Genomic DNA, 15,141 nt, shown 5'->3' with positions numbered 1-15,141 from the left:
AAACATCAGTAAAACATAATTATACTCTACCCTAATGACCTCATTGTGAGTTAATTCTCTTTTTAAAGGTTTCTATCTCCAAATGCATCACTTTCTGAAGTACTCAATTGGAATTAGGTCTCCAGCTTAAGTTGGGAAGTGGAATGTAATTTAGCTTTTAACATGACTGAGTTGATGGGTAGAATAAGCAGGAACACTAATGAATTATCAGTTGAGGGTCCAGTTTTAAATAGAATGAGCAGTTGGTGGAGAGATAATACAGTAGATTGGGTGACTCCCTTGAACACGCTAACCCAGCTCCCAGTCCCAACATCCCATAAGCTCCCCAGAGTACCATCAGGAATAATTCCTGAGTGCGAAGCCAGAAGTAACCACTGAGCATGGCCCAATAAATAAAAAAACAAATAAATAAACAGGATAAATACAGCCTGGGCTATGGGGGGGGGGGGAATAACAGTAGATTGCTGGGCGAATTCAAATTGATGCATCTTTATGGAAAATGGTATGATATTTTCTTAAGATAGTTAAAATGGGAATTTCATATAATCCATCAATTCCACTCAGACATTTGCGTTAAACACATAAAAACACTGAAAGTGATCTTTACTTAGTGTTCATAATGTATATTCATATATTCATAGATGCAATATTCACAGTAGCCAAAGCATAGAATCAACGGAAATGCTCTGGGGCAGATGGGGTTTGGGGGGGTTCATTTTGAGGTCTTATTTTTTTGAGGGGAGGGGAACAACCCACAGTGCTCAGGGCTCTGTATTCAGGGATCACATCTGACACTGCTTGGGGATCATACAAGGTGTCTGGGATTAAACCTGGGTCAACTGTGTGCAAGGCAAGTGTCCAACCTGCTGTACTTGATAAAGCTCCTCGTGGGCAGTTGATTGAACAGAGCTGTGACCCAGTCAACAGAAGGAAATACGCTAACTTAAAAAAGAAGAAATGGTGCCTTTGGGCAAAAAAATGGATGGTACCTGAGGAGAAATAAGGGAGGAACTAAAAGATAATTACCTGTTGCTTTCATTCATGCAAAAAATATGAATAACCAAGGCAAAAGCTCTGTTAAATCCAACAAAACTGACTCCTGCATGCTGTTCAAATGGTGGTGGTTTGCTGGATCAGGGAAAGGAGGTCCGGACCAAGGGAAGACTTACCATCCATCTCTGGGATAGGTTGTGAGAGGACATATGTGAAGTTATTTATAACATTTCAAATAGAGTTTTTTTTTTTTTAATTTGGTTGCAACCCCCAGCCGGGTGTGACCCAAAAATAAATTAAAAAAAAACACAAGCTAAAAGTAAATCAAGTTATCATAGCAGATTTTACTGTGATGATAACACTGAAGAATAGATCTGAGGAAGTGAGAGGACTCTGAGGCTATCTGACATGAGGAAGGTTCACACAGAGAAACCTGTAGGTGGCAAGGACAGAGAAGAGTAAAAGCAGAAATAAGACATAAGACAGATGAATGTTGGAGGAAGAACTGTACATACATCATAAAAACAAATTCTGTTACCAGCCTCAGTGACATGGAAAATCGTCTGATATTCAATAAGTATCTCATTGATTTTATTTGAAGCAAAAACAAAGATACTTATCTTGATTTCAGTTCTTTGTAAATTCTTAAATTCTTATCCTGAACAGAACTCTGTCTAACCCTTATGACAGAATATAGAATAGGAAAATTTGACTCAGAAATACACTTAGCAGCCACAGAGATAGTACAGTGAGTAGGACATTTGCCTGGTATGTGGCCCACCTCAGTTTTATCCCAGGCATCCTATATCCACGCACACCTTATCTCCAAAACCACCAGAAGTGGTCCTTGAGCACAGAGTCAGGAGTAAGCCCTGAGAACTGCGCAGTGTGGCCCAAACATAACAACAACCAAAGAAATACACTAATTGTGTAGTAGATTAATGTACCTAGGACCGACACACTTGATAGCAGCTTGCAAAAGCTGTAAGTACTAGTAAGACTGTTTGAAGGTCAGTATCATAGTTTTTATTTTGAGGAGCTCCTATATGACAATGCGGTGATGATGTCATTTGAGTTATTTGTTCCTGAGAATTTAGCATTTTATGTCAGTCTGAAAGCTACTATAATAAATGATCATAAATGGTGTAACTTCAAACGACATAAAAGTGTTATTTCACCAGTTTAGGATCCAGAATTCTGAAATTAAGGTGCTCAATTCCTTCTGAACCTTTTGAGGGATCTCTGAATCATGCTGGTACTTTTTTTTCCTGGTGCTTGACATAGCTCCACTACCCCAAAATTGTGTACCTCCACAGGTTTTTCTTCCCTCTAAGGATGTGGGGTGAGGGACTGTGGTGGGGGGAGGTAGGACACAAGCAGTCATTCGATTTAGGGTTCAGTATGACCTCATCTTAATTATATCTCTCAAGACTCTACCAATAAAATCTGATTATGATTCTGAGATTGAATTTTGAACATGAACTTTGAAAAACATTACTCAAACTTGTACTGTGTCCTTGAAAAAACTGGATGTCTTTGCAAAATCAAAACTACAAAGTTACAGTTCTTAGGAAAACCTGTCTGGAAAAAAAAGGATTATGCCAGAAGGGATCAAGCGCTCTCCATAAACTTGAGTTGCCTGATTCTATTGGTCTGAAGTGATCAGGCATAGCTATTTTTTTCCAAACCATTCTCTTTACTCTAATAAATAGAATGAAGTGATTGAAACTTGCAAAATTATAGATATTTGAGCTTCATTGCACTTCTAACATGATTCATCCAGTCCCTAGTAGAAGGTCTATCTTATCAGTAAGTACTCAATAATTATTGTTAGATTTTGAATAAACTATTTTCTAGAATAAATACATTGTTGAAATGCACTGTACTGTTGTAGCACTGCTGTCCCATTACTCATCAATTTGCTCCAGAAAATGCCCTACCCACTGTGCTATCACTCCAGTAGCTGTAGGGCATTTGCCTTATGTGGCTAACCAAGGTTGGATTACTCCGCCCCTCTTGGAGTGCCTGGCAAGCTACCGAGAGTATCTAGCCCACATGGAAGAGCCTGGCAAGCTACTTGTGGCGTATTTGATATGCCAAAAACAGTACAAGTCTCACAAAGGAGACGTTACTGGTGCCCACTCGAGCAAATTAATGAACAACGGGCTGAAAGTGACAGAACATTGTTGAAATATAAATATTAAATCCACTTATCTCCCAAAATTGAAGATTGATGCTTCACAATGGAAGATATAATGGATTATATGTTATTTCTTCTAGCATTTGAAGAACTTTGCAGAAACAATTACTTCATTCATCTCCTAACTTCTTTAGATTAGTAAGTGTCACGTATTATTACTCCCATTTTTCAGATGAAGAAATTGGATCTCCTGGTGCAGTATTCTCTTCAGGACCATTATTATTTTTTAATACTACCAGGAATTTGATGGATGTCCTACAGAAAATTGAATTAGAGGCAGTATCTCTCAAAAAGTAATACAGGTCACCAAGTTTTTAGTGTTCTATCCAAGATAGGATGATATCAGAAGCCTGACTGAAGGAGTGGGAATAAAATAAAAACTTGACAAGATGAGACAAATATCTATAGCCAAAGATGACTCAATTCAACATATCCAATAAGTGAAAGAGTCTATTTGTAAGAGCCATTATTAATAGAATATATTTTACTTTAAATCACTTGGTATAGGAAAAGTCACCAATGTTATAACATTTTTTCAGTGTTGTTTAACTTCATCTAAGTGGAAGATCAAGTTCAAATTAAATCTAAAGAACTTTCTTGCTTCACTCATTAATAATTTGTTTGTTCTCACTCTCCCATTAGAATATAAGTTTCATGACAGCAGGTCCTTGATTCATTTTTTTTTCCAGTGCTTAGTAGGGGACCAAAGATTGTTCCACAAATAAAATTCAAAATATATGACAATACTGTTTTCCTCAAAAATCTTGTTTTCTGCATATTTTACTCTAAGTAAAAGTCAAGGATCCTTTAACAGACTCTGAAACACTGTTGGATTTAATACTTTGAAAAGAAAAATAGAGCAAAATAAAGAAAACATGTTATAGATCCTTTTTAGAGTATTTTTAGGGCCAATAGTCAAATATTGATGACCCAAAAAATGAACAGTATAGCACAGGCTATGTGAAAATACTCTTGGAAAAGAAATAAACTTAAGAATTACAAATCTTATGGAAACAGTTTAAAATTATATTTGTATCTTCTCATCACCATAAAAAACAACTTCACTCAATTGCAAATCACTTTCTAGTTTCAGTTACATGATTTCCTTATCCCAAAGGAAAATCTTAAATTGAAATGCTTAATTATTAAGAATGGTAGATTATGTATATTAAATATTATTTATGTAAGCATAAAGAAAATAAATAGTGAAGTAGGACTTATGTTTAATTCATTGTTACAATCAGTCCTTTAAATAGGTAATACTCAAGATAGCTTTTCAGGCATGGCATTAATTGATTGTCTTTACACCAAGAGTTTCTGCTGTCATTTTTGAAATATCCTTTCTGCATGGAATGAAAATCCTTGAACATATTAGCTCAACATCTACAACATCTAAGAGAACAGTAGCCAATACTTATTTTTGTAACCTCACTTGAACTTCCTCCAGACCCCATGAGACATGAAACATAAAAAACTGGCATTATTGTTATTATTTGTCATCTGAGTGAGATCAGAGATTCAGTGAGCTGGAAGTTCTCATAAACAAGAAGTGACAAAGCTTAGATTCTAACCAATTGTTTCTGAATCCAATATTCCAAATCTACCACTAAAGTATCTTTAGGTATTTCCCTTTTAAATATTGGTCACTGTCACTGTCACTGTCATCCCGTTGCTCATCGATTTGCTCAAGAGGTCACCAGTAATGTCTCCATTGTGAGACTTGTTTTTACTGGTTTTGGCATATCCAATATGCCACGGGTAGCTTGCCAGGCTCTGCCGTGTGGGCTACTCTCGGTAGCTTGCCAGGCTTGAATGTTGGTAAGAATACAAAACTTAGTCTTACTCTTTAATTTTAAGTGCACAACCTAGTATTGTTAGGTGAAACACCATCTTGCAAAGCAGATCTCAAAAACTTAGCTTATCTGGAATAACAAAAACTTTGTTTGTTTTGCTATTGTTTGTGGGGTGTGTTTTTTTTTCATTGTTATTGTTTTGGTCCACACCTGACAATGCTCAGGAATTATTCCTGGCTCTGCACTCAGAAATTATGCCTGGTGGTGCTTGAGGGATCTTATGGGATACAAAGGAATCAAACCTGGGTCAGCCACCTATGAGGCAAATGCCCTATGAACGGTACAATCTTTCTGGACCCCAGAACTAAAACTTTAAGCCAGTTGAATAACATCTTCCTGTTTCCCCACCACCCCTGGTGACTACCATGTTTTGCTTTTATGAATGGGATTTTTTGAGGCCACATAAAAATTGAACCATGCTTTTTTTTTTTTTTTTCCATTTGTGACTGGCTTATTCCACTTCAGTCTGAAACCCTCAGCAATAGCCCATGTGGTCAAATGTAGCTCAGCTTCCTTCTCTTTCTAAGCTGAATGATCACCCATATCACTTGTCCTCCCATTGATCTTCGATTTGCTCGAGCGGGCACCAGTAACGTCTCCATTCGTCCCTGTTGTGTGCTAGTGTAGCCCAGTGATATCTGCTCGCTCCAGGAACATGAAGAGCCTCAAACTGTTCATTCAGAGTTTTAACAAAAAAGTCTAACCATCTCGTTGGTGGGCGGCCACTCGGTCTTTTGGCATCCCATGGAATCCAGTAGGTAACAGCTCTAGTCCATCGGTCGTCTCTGAATGGCAAACAAAAAAAAAAAAGCTGAATAATATCCTATTGAATAGAAATACTTCATTATATCTCCCTTTTCTTTTTTAAATATTCCATCCTACCAACAAATGTTCAACTACCTTTTAAAAATGACTACATGTTGTATAAGGAAGTATTCATTTGGTAAAAGATTGTACATTGTTTCATGGGTACAGATCAAATTGGCTGACCAGAGGGAGGACCAATACCTTGTCATATGAGCCAGAACAATTTTGAACATGAAAAGGGTTTGCTTGCATGTGATCCTCTAGACAATTGTCAATAATTGGCATTGTTCTATGCAAACCAGAGATCTGGTTACCCTAATCATAGGGAACTCTGAATCATTTCCAAAGTTGCGTACAAAAGATATTGCACCTTAAGCAATTGTTTTTGTTGTTGTTGTTTTGTTTTGTTTTCAGAGAAGCAAAGGAAAATTGAGTTTCTATGATGAATCTGATAGGAGCCCAAAGAAAACTGATGCCTATGTTGTAGATTTCTTCAGGGGTTTTCTAGGTAGTTCTGCCAATAGAGCAGTAATGTGGACAATCACAACTGGGCTTGGGAAGCAACAAGTCCCAATTTCTGGTTTGGAAAGCATTGGAGCCTTTGACCATCAAACCGATTACTAACAGTTGCCAAGCAATAAAGTCCAATAATTACCCTGGACCCAGCTGACACTCTCAACTTTTTATGAGACACATAATTGCCCTAAAAATAAAGCAGATCAAATGGGGGGTCTGTATTGATTGAGAGACTGAGTCAAGAGACTGACGCAGATGACAAAGAAAAACTAAAAAAAAGAGAAATAACAGAGAAAGGGGCAAAGAAAAAAAGACAGAGAACCGCTGAGATGCACAGGGGAAGGGACACAGATACAGAAATAACAAGGATGGAGAGAGAAAGGCCTTCAGGAGACAGTGGGGGAGAGGGAGAAGATAGATGAGAGAGGGAGAGAGAGATAAAGACTAGCAAACAGAATATTTGATGAGAAATAGGTTTCTCTAGTAGTATGCTGAGTTTCAACACCAATTTACTCTATTTCCATTTTGATGTGCTTGATAGTTTCATGCAAATTCAAGCACTTCCTTCAGGATTAGCCTATTGATAAGGAAAGAAGCTCTTTCACTAACAAAATAAAGCAGGTCACTTGGGAAGGTCACTGTTCTGATTTCAGAATTATCAAATTACAATATTGCATGTAAATATTTCCCCCTTATTTTTCAGTTACCCCACTCTTCCTCTTAATGGCAAGCAGTTACAAATTGGGATCTCTGCAGGATCCAACAACAGTTGATTCTGTTGGCAGCAATTTCTAATGAAAATTGTCACCATAGTATTAACCCCAAATGATCTGGGGCTCTAGTTTTTAAGGAATAAATTTGACAATACAAAATAAAGTGTGCATTTACAGGTCCGTCTGAAAAATTAGACATGCAGACAGATAAATTCATATTGGCAATTAGTGAAGAATGTCTCTGCCAGTCCCAGGATCTAGTCACAGCCCATCAATTTATTACTGAAGCAAAGGAGACACAGAGTGTATCACAATGGCACTAAAACTCCTGGTGATTTTTGTCACCGTTATTGATTCATGGGTAGACACCCTGTCTGTGAAAACATTATTAGCCATTTCCTTCCACCAGACATGCACAGACTTGGGGTTTAGGGAGACAGACATTGGCCATTATTCATTCAAACGTGCAAGACGGAAGCTGAACAGAGCTGTGAATTATAGAGGAGGAATCTTTGTTCCCAGGCAAAGCCAAGGCAAATATTCATTTTTTTTTTTGCTATCAGCTGTTCTGCAAAAATGCTGGGACATTAGCGTAGTTCTCATTATGGTGAAATTACCACTTCCATTCCCATTCCCATTACTTGTTAAATTCATAATTCATGGTCTGTCACTCACCATGACACCTGACATTTACATGAATTGACATATCTTATGTAACAGGAAAAGCAGCCAGTGAAAAAATTAGTACTTTGTATATACAACTATTGAAATTCGAGGTCACAGGCCAGGAGCAACCATGATGTGAATTTGTCTTCTGAAACCTTAGGCTTTGTAAACTTTTCCCATAGATAAACCAACTAGAACGCATTTTCCTTCAATTATGTCATAATAGAAGGTGGTTTACTTATTTGCATGCTTATTTTGCATTATTTTTTATTACTTGGTTTCATGATTTGCTACTGCACTCCTAATCTAGTTCAATTTTGGAGGTCAATAAAAGTCAGTGAAGTTCACTTAAGTTTTATTTCTATGGCAATAATACATCCGTTGTTAGATCATTGGACTCTGGGCCTGATATAGGTAACAAATTGTAATAGTTGCTAATAATCAAAACTGGGTTAAAACTTTCCCTGAATTGGTGAGACGACTCAAAATACTGAAGTCTGTGCTTTGCATGTAGAAGGTCAGATTTGTTCCCATGACATGGTGTCCCTCCACCCACACACACACACACACACACACACACACACACACACACACACACACACATACAAACACACACACATGCCCCTCCCTTACACACACCCAGCACCAGCAAAAATGACCCTCAGATCCCTAATTAAAGAAGCCTCTGAGCATCATTAAGCGTCACATGTTCTGCAGCAAATATGATTTGTAATGTGTGTCATATATTACTGCAGCACTGTAGTACTGTCCTCCCATTGTTCACCAATTTGCTCTAGCGGGCACCAGTAATGCCTCCATTGTGAGACTTGTTGTTACTATTTTTGGCATATCGAATACTCCACGGATAGCTTGCCAGGCTCTGCCGTGTGGGTGGGATACTCTTAGTAGCTTGCCGGGCTGTCCAAGAGGGATGGAGGAATCGAACCCAGGTTGGCCGTGTGCAAGGCAAACACCCTACCCACTGTGCTGTCGCTCCAGTCATATATGCATCAAAATAAAAATATCTGATTCAGTGAGCAAATATTTGAATTGTATAAGGTAATTATCTATCAAGTAAAGCTTTGTATCTATGTGGAAAAAAACCCTCTGCACTAAATCACTTTGCTCTTTATTTCTTTACCTTCCACCATCAATTTTCTCTTTGTATTGTTCGCTGGGAAGCTCAGTTAATATCATCCGTGGCAGTGTGTATTCACACACGACTGTCCATGAGTTTGTGGATAGGGAATTACTTAACAAGCTCTAAGGAAGCAAACAGTACAGGTGGCAAATGCATTGGCAAATTATGGATGAGCCGGTCATATAAGTCATATAAGATAAAACAGTCATATAAGACAGTCGGTTTATGTTTTCAGTAGATTTTGGTTGGACGCCTTGGCAGTGTGCAGGCATTGGATATACAGTAAGGGATAAGATGGATTTGGTATTTGAGTCCATGATATGATTATGTCTTCCATCTTGTTTTCTTTATCTTCTACTTAACCCATCTATTCTTTGTTTTTTATTTTGTTTTACTCATTGTTTATATTTGAGTCACAAAGCTTTCATGAGTTTCAACAATACAAAGATCGAACACATATCTCTCCACCAGTATACATTTTCCACCACCAATGTCCCCAGTATCCCTCCTGCCACCCCCACCCCACCCACTCTCCTGCTTTCAGCACACTTCTCCCAGAACATTTATTCTTTGTTTCTCTACTCTTTTAATCCTGGTGTATTTGGGTTAATTAGTGTCAGTTTAGTTCCATTTTTAGTTATCAGTCACACTTTTGGCTCTGCCTCCTTTTACCATCTTGTTTTCTTTCATTTACAGATTATAGTGTCTTCCATTTCTTATAAACTACTTAGAGTTAATATTGTTCCAATTTTTAAAAATCATCTTTAATAGTGCAAATCTATTCTTTATGCTTTTTTTGTTTGAAATTTAACTTATAACCATCTTTTTCCTTAAATTATTTTTTTGTTTTTGGTTTTGGTTTTGGACCTTACTCAGCAGTAAATTGTTTTCTTTCTCAAGTGTATTGAATATAATTCTGGAAGGTATTCAATAGTTAATAGTGTATCATTTTGCCATGCTAACTTTATTTCCATTATTTGTCAACATAGATGAATTCTGCTTTAGCACTTTACTAAAAAGTGGTCCTAAATCTTTCAGATACAAAGAAATATTAAAAGGATCGAGGTGCTTGTCCTGCACACAACCCACCCAGGTTCAATCCCAGAACCACATATTAGCTATTGAATATCTTCCAGAATCCCTGAGAACTTGAGGAATGATTCTTGAGTACAGAGACAGGAGTAATCCCTGAGTACCAGTGGATGTATCCTACACCTACACCTTGCCAAATAAGGCTTCCTAAGTCACCCAGTGAATAGCTTAAGTGTTCAGTATAGCAGGTTTTTCCTACTTAAGATTCTCAGTAGAGCAATTTCTTCCTACTTTTTTATATCCTTCATTCTTCCTTCCTTGCTACCTTCCTTCCATCCTTCCTTCTTTCCTTCCCTCCCACTGCCATCCTCATTCCCTCCCTTCATCCATTCCTCCTCCCCTTCTTCCTCCTTTCTTCCTTCCTTCCTTCCTTCCGTTTTCCTCCAAAATCTTCCAGTACGGCCTGACTTTGAATATTTCCAATTAATTCTAGGCCCTTCAGCAGTTTCTTCTGCTAAGTATTTGGTCTGTGAGCAGGCAACATTTAGCCAACTGTATTATCCAAGTTCATATGAGATTGGGATCTAAATCCAAGCTAGGTTTGGCTTTTTGTGTTCTTGAACATTTAACCATCGTTGTTGGAGATGGAAAAAAATCAATGAACAGATAGTAGAAGCAGAATGGGAGAGAGAGGGCAGTAGGATTAAATGATATGTCTACAGTTCGTTCACAAACTGGACATCTTTCTCTTGAGAAACTATTTTTAGAAAATGGTAGTAGTCATATGAAATTTATAAAGAAATGTTTTATCGTAAATTCCTTCGTTTTTCAAAACAATGGCAGAGAACTTTCAAAACTTTCAAAACTTGCCCAAGGTCACTGCATTTAAACAACAGAGGCTAAAATCTGGGATTTCTTAATCCAAATAAAAACAACAATAGCAACATTTGTGCTTTGTAGTCTCAACTTCAGTTCAAAACCTGTTCTAGGGAAAAAATTGGAGTTGGAGGCAGTGTAGAGGGTAGAAGATAGACCTGGGGATTCTTGGAAAGCAGATGCTAATGGTGGCTGGAGCAATAGCACAGTGGATAGGAGGTTTGCCTTGCACATGGCTGACTCAGTTTTGATTCCCAGCATCCCATATGGTCCCCTGAGCACTGCCAGGAGTAATTCCTGAATGCAGATCCAGGTATATAAGACATGAGTTTGAAAGCTACCAGAACCTAAGGGAAGAAGAGGAACTCAAGCAACCAGGAAATATTTTTAGAGCTTTTGCCATGGGCCAGTTTTGGAAATATGAGGACTATTGTAAAGTTAGGCTACTCAGATCTGTAGTAAGAGACCTAAGTAAGAGGTACATCTAAGTCTCTCCTACTCCAGATGGCTTTTAGAACCGCCCCCCTCTCTCTTGTTCCTTGTCAAGCAAGTATCTCTGCAACAGAGTATGATGCCTAAAAGTATAGGATGTGCTGAAAGAATAAGGGAGAACACAGAGGACATTGCAGAAGAAATCATGCTTCCCTCAGGGAAATTGCAAGGTTTAACAGCAGATACTTACTGGAGGCAAGTGTGTTTGAATTGAGTTTAATTGTTTCCATATGTGTGTGTGTGTATTTGTGTGTGTTATTTTGAGGTACACATGGTTATACTTAAGACTTACTCATAGCTCTGTGCTCAAAGGTCACACCTAGCAGTGCTTAGGAAATTGTATGAGGTGCCAGGGATAAAAACTGGATTTGTTTTTATTTTTATTTGTCTTTTGATCACACATGGCGGTTCTCAGGTGTTATATCTGACTCTGCATTCAAGAACCTTCTGGCAGACTCAGGCATAGAGGCAAGTGCCCTACCTGCTGAACTATCGCTTTGGCTGAGGAAAGGTGTGTTTTGTGTGTTCCAACAAAGGCAAGAAGGGGAGTGCAATCAATAGTTTATGGTCACACAATAGGCAGGGTGGTTTCAAAATGTCAGAGACGAGCAGGTCAGAACATGTAGAAGTTGCGGGGTTTCATTAGACACAGTGGCTTTTTTTTTCCAAAGCACATCATGGAAATTTGAAATGTTCTAGCAGAAAAAATGCTCTGATCTGGCTTATGTCTCTGCTAGTTTATTGTCATCCATCATGCAAGGTTCTTTTGCTAATAGACATTGGCATTTGGGTGGAAGATCCCCACAGGTAAATAGATCCATAGACTGAGGTTAGAACTGTTCATAATTAACAGAAAGATGTTATAGATGGGAAAAGAAATAGCTGCTACATTTGTCACTTTTGTATTATAAAAATGGACTTGCCTCCATTTAAGTAGCTTTTCTTGATGTTGCTTTATATTTGTTAACTTTCAGTCTGATTTATGTGAACACTAAAATTCAGTATCCTGAGCCTGGAGGTGGGGAAATTGAGCACCGTGGCAGTCGTTTCTTTGAGTATTTACTAGCCTACCCACTTGTACATACTTTGATTTTCCTTGAGTTCTCTCTAACCATCTGAAATTCCAACACTGCTCCTGGGTTAACAGTTTACAAACATCCCTTGCTTCTTTTTGAGTCATTCTACTTGAGTACATTTTCCCCATTAATGTCCACATGTGAAAAATGAAAGACATTCTTATGGCTGTCACACCTCTGGGCATCTCAGCTTATGCGAATGAAGGTACATATCAAAGATCTCCATTTCTCACTTTCAGGGAAGGCAAAGGTGCTAACAGGTGATTGTGTGTGAATGATTTATGGGATGAGTCTAGGTCTCCTCCGTAATCAAAAGTCTGAAAAACCTCAAGACTGGTTTGAATATTAAGATTTCGATTCAGTTGAATCTTTTAATATTTGTTTTGAACCTAATCTAACCATCTCCACCCAGAAAAACCCACCAAATGTTAATTTTTGCTCATCAAAAGATTTGCATGATTCTTTCATCACTGAGGTAATCAGTCTCCATTGCAACAGGGGAGGGGAGAATAAGAGCAAGCAGAGGGGGGAAAGGATTGAATATCTTTCCTTGTGGGTCTCCATCCCCTGCCTGCGATTGCTTAAGCTGCTGCTGCATCTAACCCTGCCTGCCTCGCTCCCGCTGACGAAGCCCGCAGCCCCGCGTCTCGGTGCCGCGTTAACAGAAGCCTCGCTGTCTCCTAGGTTTCCTGTACTCCCAAAACAACACCAAGCGCAGCATTAAAGAGCGGCTCATGAAGCTCTTGCCCTGCTCGGCTGCCAAAACATCGTCTCCTGCTGTTCAAAGCAAGTTTTATTTGTCTGTTACCCCCAAACTGTGTGTGTGTGTGTGTGTGTTTCATTGGTGTAGGTCTGCATGCATTGCAGTTCTCTGCTTCGAAACTGATTTGATCCAACACATCCTGCAAAAACAGTTCTGTTGCATCTAAATACACCAGTTCTGTTTCATCTAATTCAACGGAATATCTGCACATCTAAATGCCCAACAGAATTTGGGGTGAATTGTGAGAAACTTCCCTTTTGGCTCACTGACACAGTGCTAGCACAGAACAGACGCTTTCAGAGCTCTGCAGACTTGTTTGCTTTCAGGGGGAGGGACAAGATTCAGATCCCAGGAGGGCAGCTCTGCCCTGTTTGAAGAGCAAGTATCTGTTTCAAAATTGTCTCTTTTCTAACTCACATGCGCTTGATAGGTAATTTACATATTGTCAAATTTCAGAAAAATTACTAGGCTTAAACAACACTGATGAAGTAGAAAATATTTAGAGAAGTGAGGTTTTTTTCCTTCTCTGCAAACTCTCTCACTTTCAAGTTCCCTAGGCAAACAGAACTAATATATGCATTCACATAAACTTTGCATATACATACACACATGCACATACATATCATACCACAAATTTATAACATATACATACACAAGCACACAAATAAATGTACACTATCATGTACAGAGGAATTTTTTTTAAGGAAAACATGGTTTGCATGTTTAAGAGTGAGGGCAAACTGAAACAGTCGATTTATGTTGCTGACTTGGTTTAGGTGTTTGTATTATTTATTTATTTTGGTTTGGGGGCTCACACCCAACAGTGCTCAAGGCTTAGTTCTGGCCCTGCACTGAGGGATCAGTCCTGGTGGTGGGAGGGGGCCTTACTGGGTACTGGGAATTAAACTGGGGTTGGCTACATGTAAAGCAAGTGCCCTACCCATTGTACTACTTTTATGGCCCTCAGTTGCTGTCTTGAATCACAATTAATTCTTCTTCAGAAAGCCTGACTTTTTGCCAAAGGACTTTCCACTGGTCAACTGACGTTCACCCACACCATTGGGCTAACCTCCTTTACTGATTTTATGCATTGTTATGTGTATACAATTCCTTGACAGCAACACTTAGGTTTAAGTTTGATTAGAAGACTGTATTCCGGGCCCTGCTGGGTTGAAACTTCATCTTGATCAACACACTGCCCATCTTCTCACTCTCTCCTTTGTGACATTCTAAAGTGAGCAGATTATAATCTCTAAGGGGAAATCCTCTCTCTATAAAGTTGCTACATCTAATATATAATGAAGATTCACAAACAGATTTTATTTACAAACATTCTTTCATGCCCATTTTTTTCAAGCATCACACAACTGTTAGATTCAGAGTATAGAAATATGTTTCACCATGGAGGAAACAGCATTTAGAAATTTCTTGAAACATTCTAGATGGGGTGTTATAACCCATATCTTTCCTATCTTTGTTTTCTTCCACACCTTCGTATAGGAACTGATGGATTCAATTAGTGATTTTAATATATATATTTTTATGTCTTAAAATTGTATGTTTCCACAACAGACATGAAGAATGTATGACTTATTTGTGGAAAATACCAAAAATAAGGCAGATATTTTATCATAATCCCAGAGTAGAGTGCCAAAATATTTCAGTGACTCTGAATACAGTTAATATATAATAATATATAAGAATTCACTTGTTCAGGGGCTGGAGAGATAGCACAACAGATAAGGCACTTACTTTGCATGTGGTTGAACCAGTTTTGAACCCTGGCACCCCATATGGTTCCCAAGCCCCATCAGGAATGATTCCTGAGCACAGAGTCAGAAGTAATCCCTGAGCACCAGGTGTAGGTCTGTTGGGGTCTCAGTAGCCGGCCTGAGACTTGGACTAAACCCCCTGCCCCTGAAAGCAAGAGTCGGCCCTGTTTACAGGGGCCCAGGGGCTCAGCATTCCACACACTCCAGCATTCCACACAGGCACTCTGGTTGAGGAGACAAT

At 38.6% G+C, this 15,141-nt stretch overlaps 1 protein-coding gene across 4 annotated transcripts in view; it reads left to right on the top strand.

Annotated features, from left to right (window-relative positions):
• KCNIP4 (potassium voltage-gated channel interacting protein 4) overlaps window positions 1-15,141 on the top strand; it is a 540,146-nt gene that overhangs the window by 377,085 nt on the left and 147,920 nt on the right. The window contains exon 1 of one of the 4 annotated variants that reach the window (XM_055139126.1): window positions 13,050-13,151. The exons of 2 other annotated variants lie outside the window; for them this stretch is intronic. In XM_055139126.1, the coding sequence (XP_054995101.1) occupies window positions 13,100-13,151 (52 nt within the window). In that variant the 5' untranslated portion in view covers window positions 13,050-13,099. Of the gene's footprint in view, window positions 1-13,049; window positions 13,156-15,141 lie in introns of those variants that run through there. One more of the 4 variants, XM_055139127.1, reaches the window with a different exon arrangement.

This window comes from Sorex araneus, chromosome 5, assembly GCF_027595985.1.
Source record: "Sorex araneus isolate mSorAra2 chromosome 5, mSorAra2.pri, whole genome shotgun sequence".
NCBI lineage: Eukaryota > Metazoa > Chordata > Mammalia > Eulipotyphla > Soricidae > Sorex > Sorex araneus.
The sequence above is the reverse complement of the archived record's forward strand: the minus strand, read 5'-3'. Positions and strand labels throughout refer to the sequence as shown.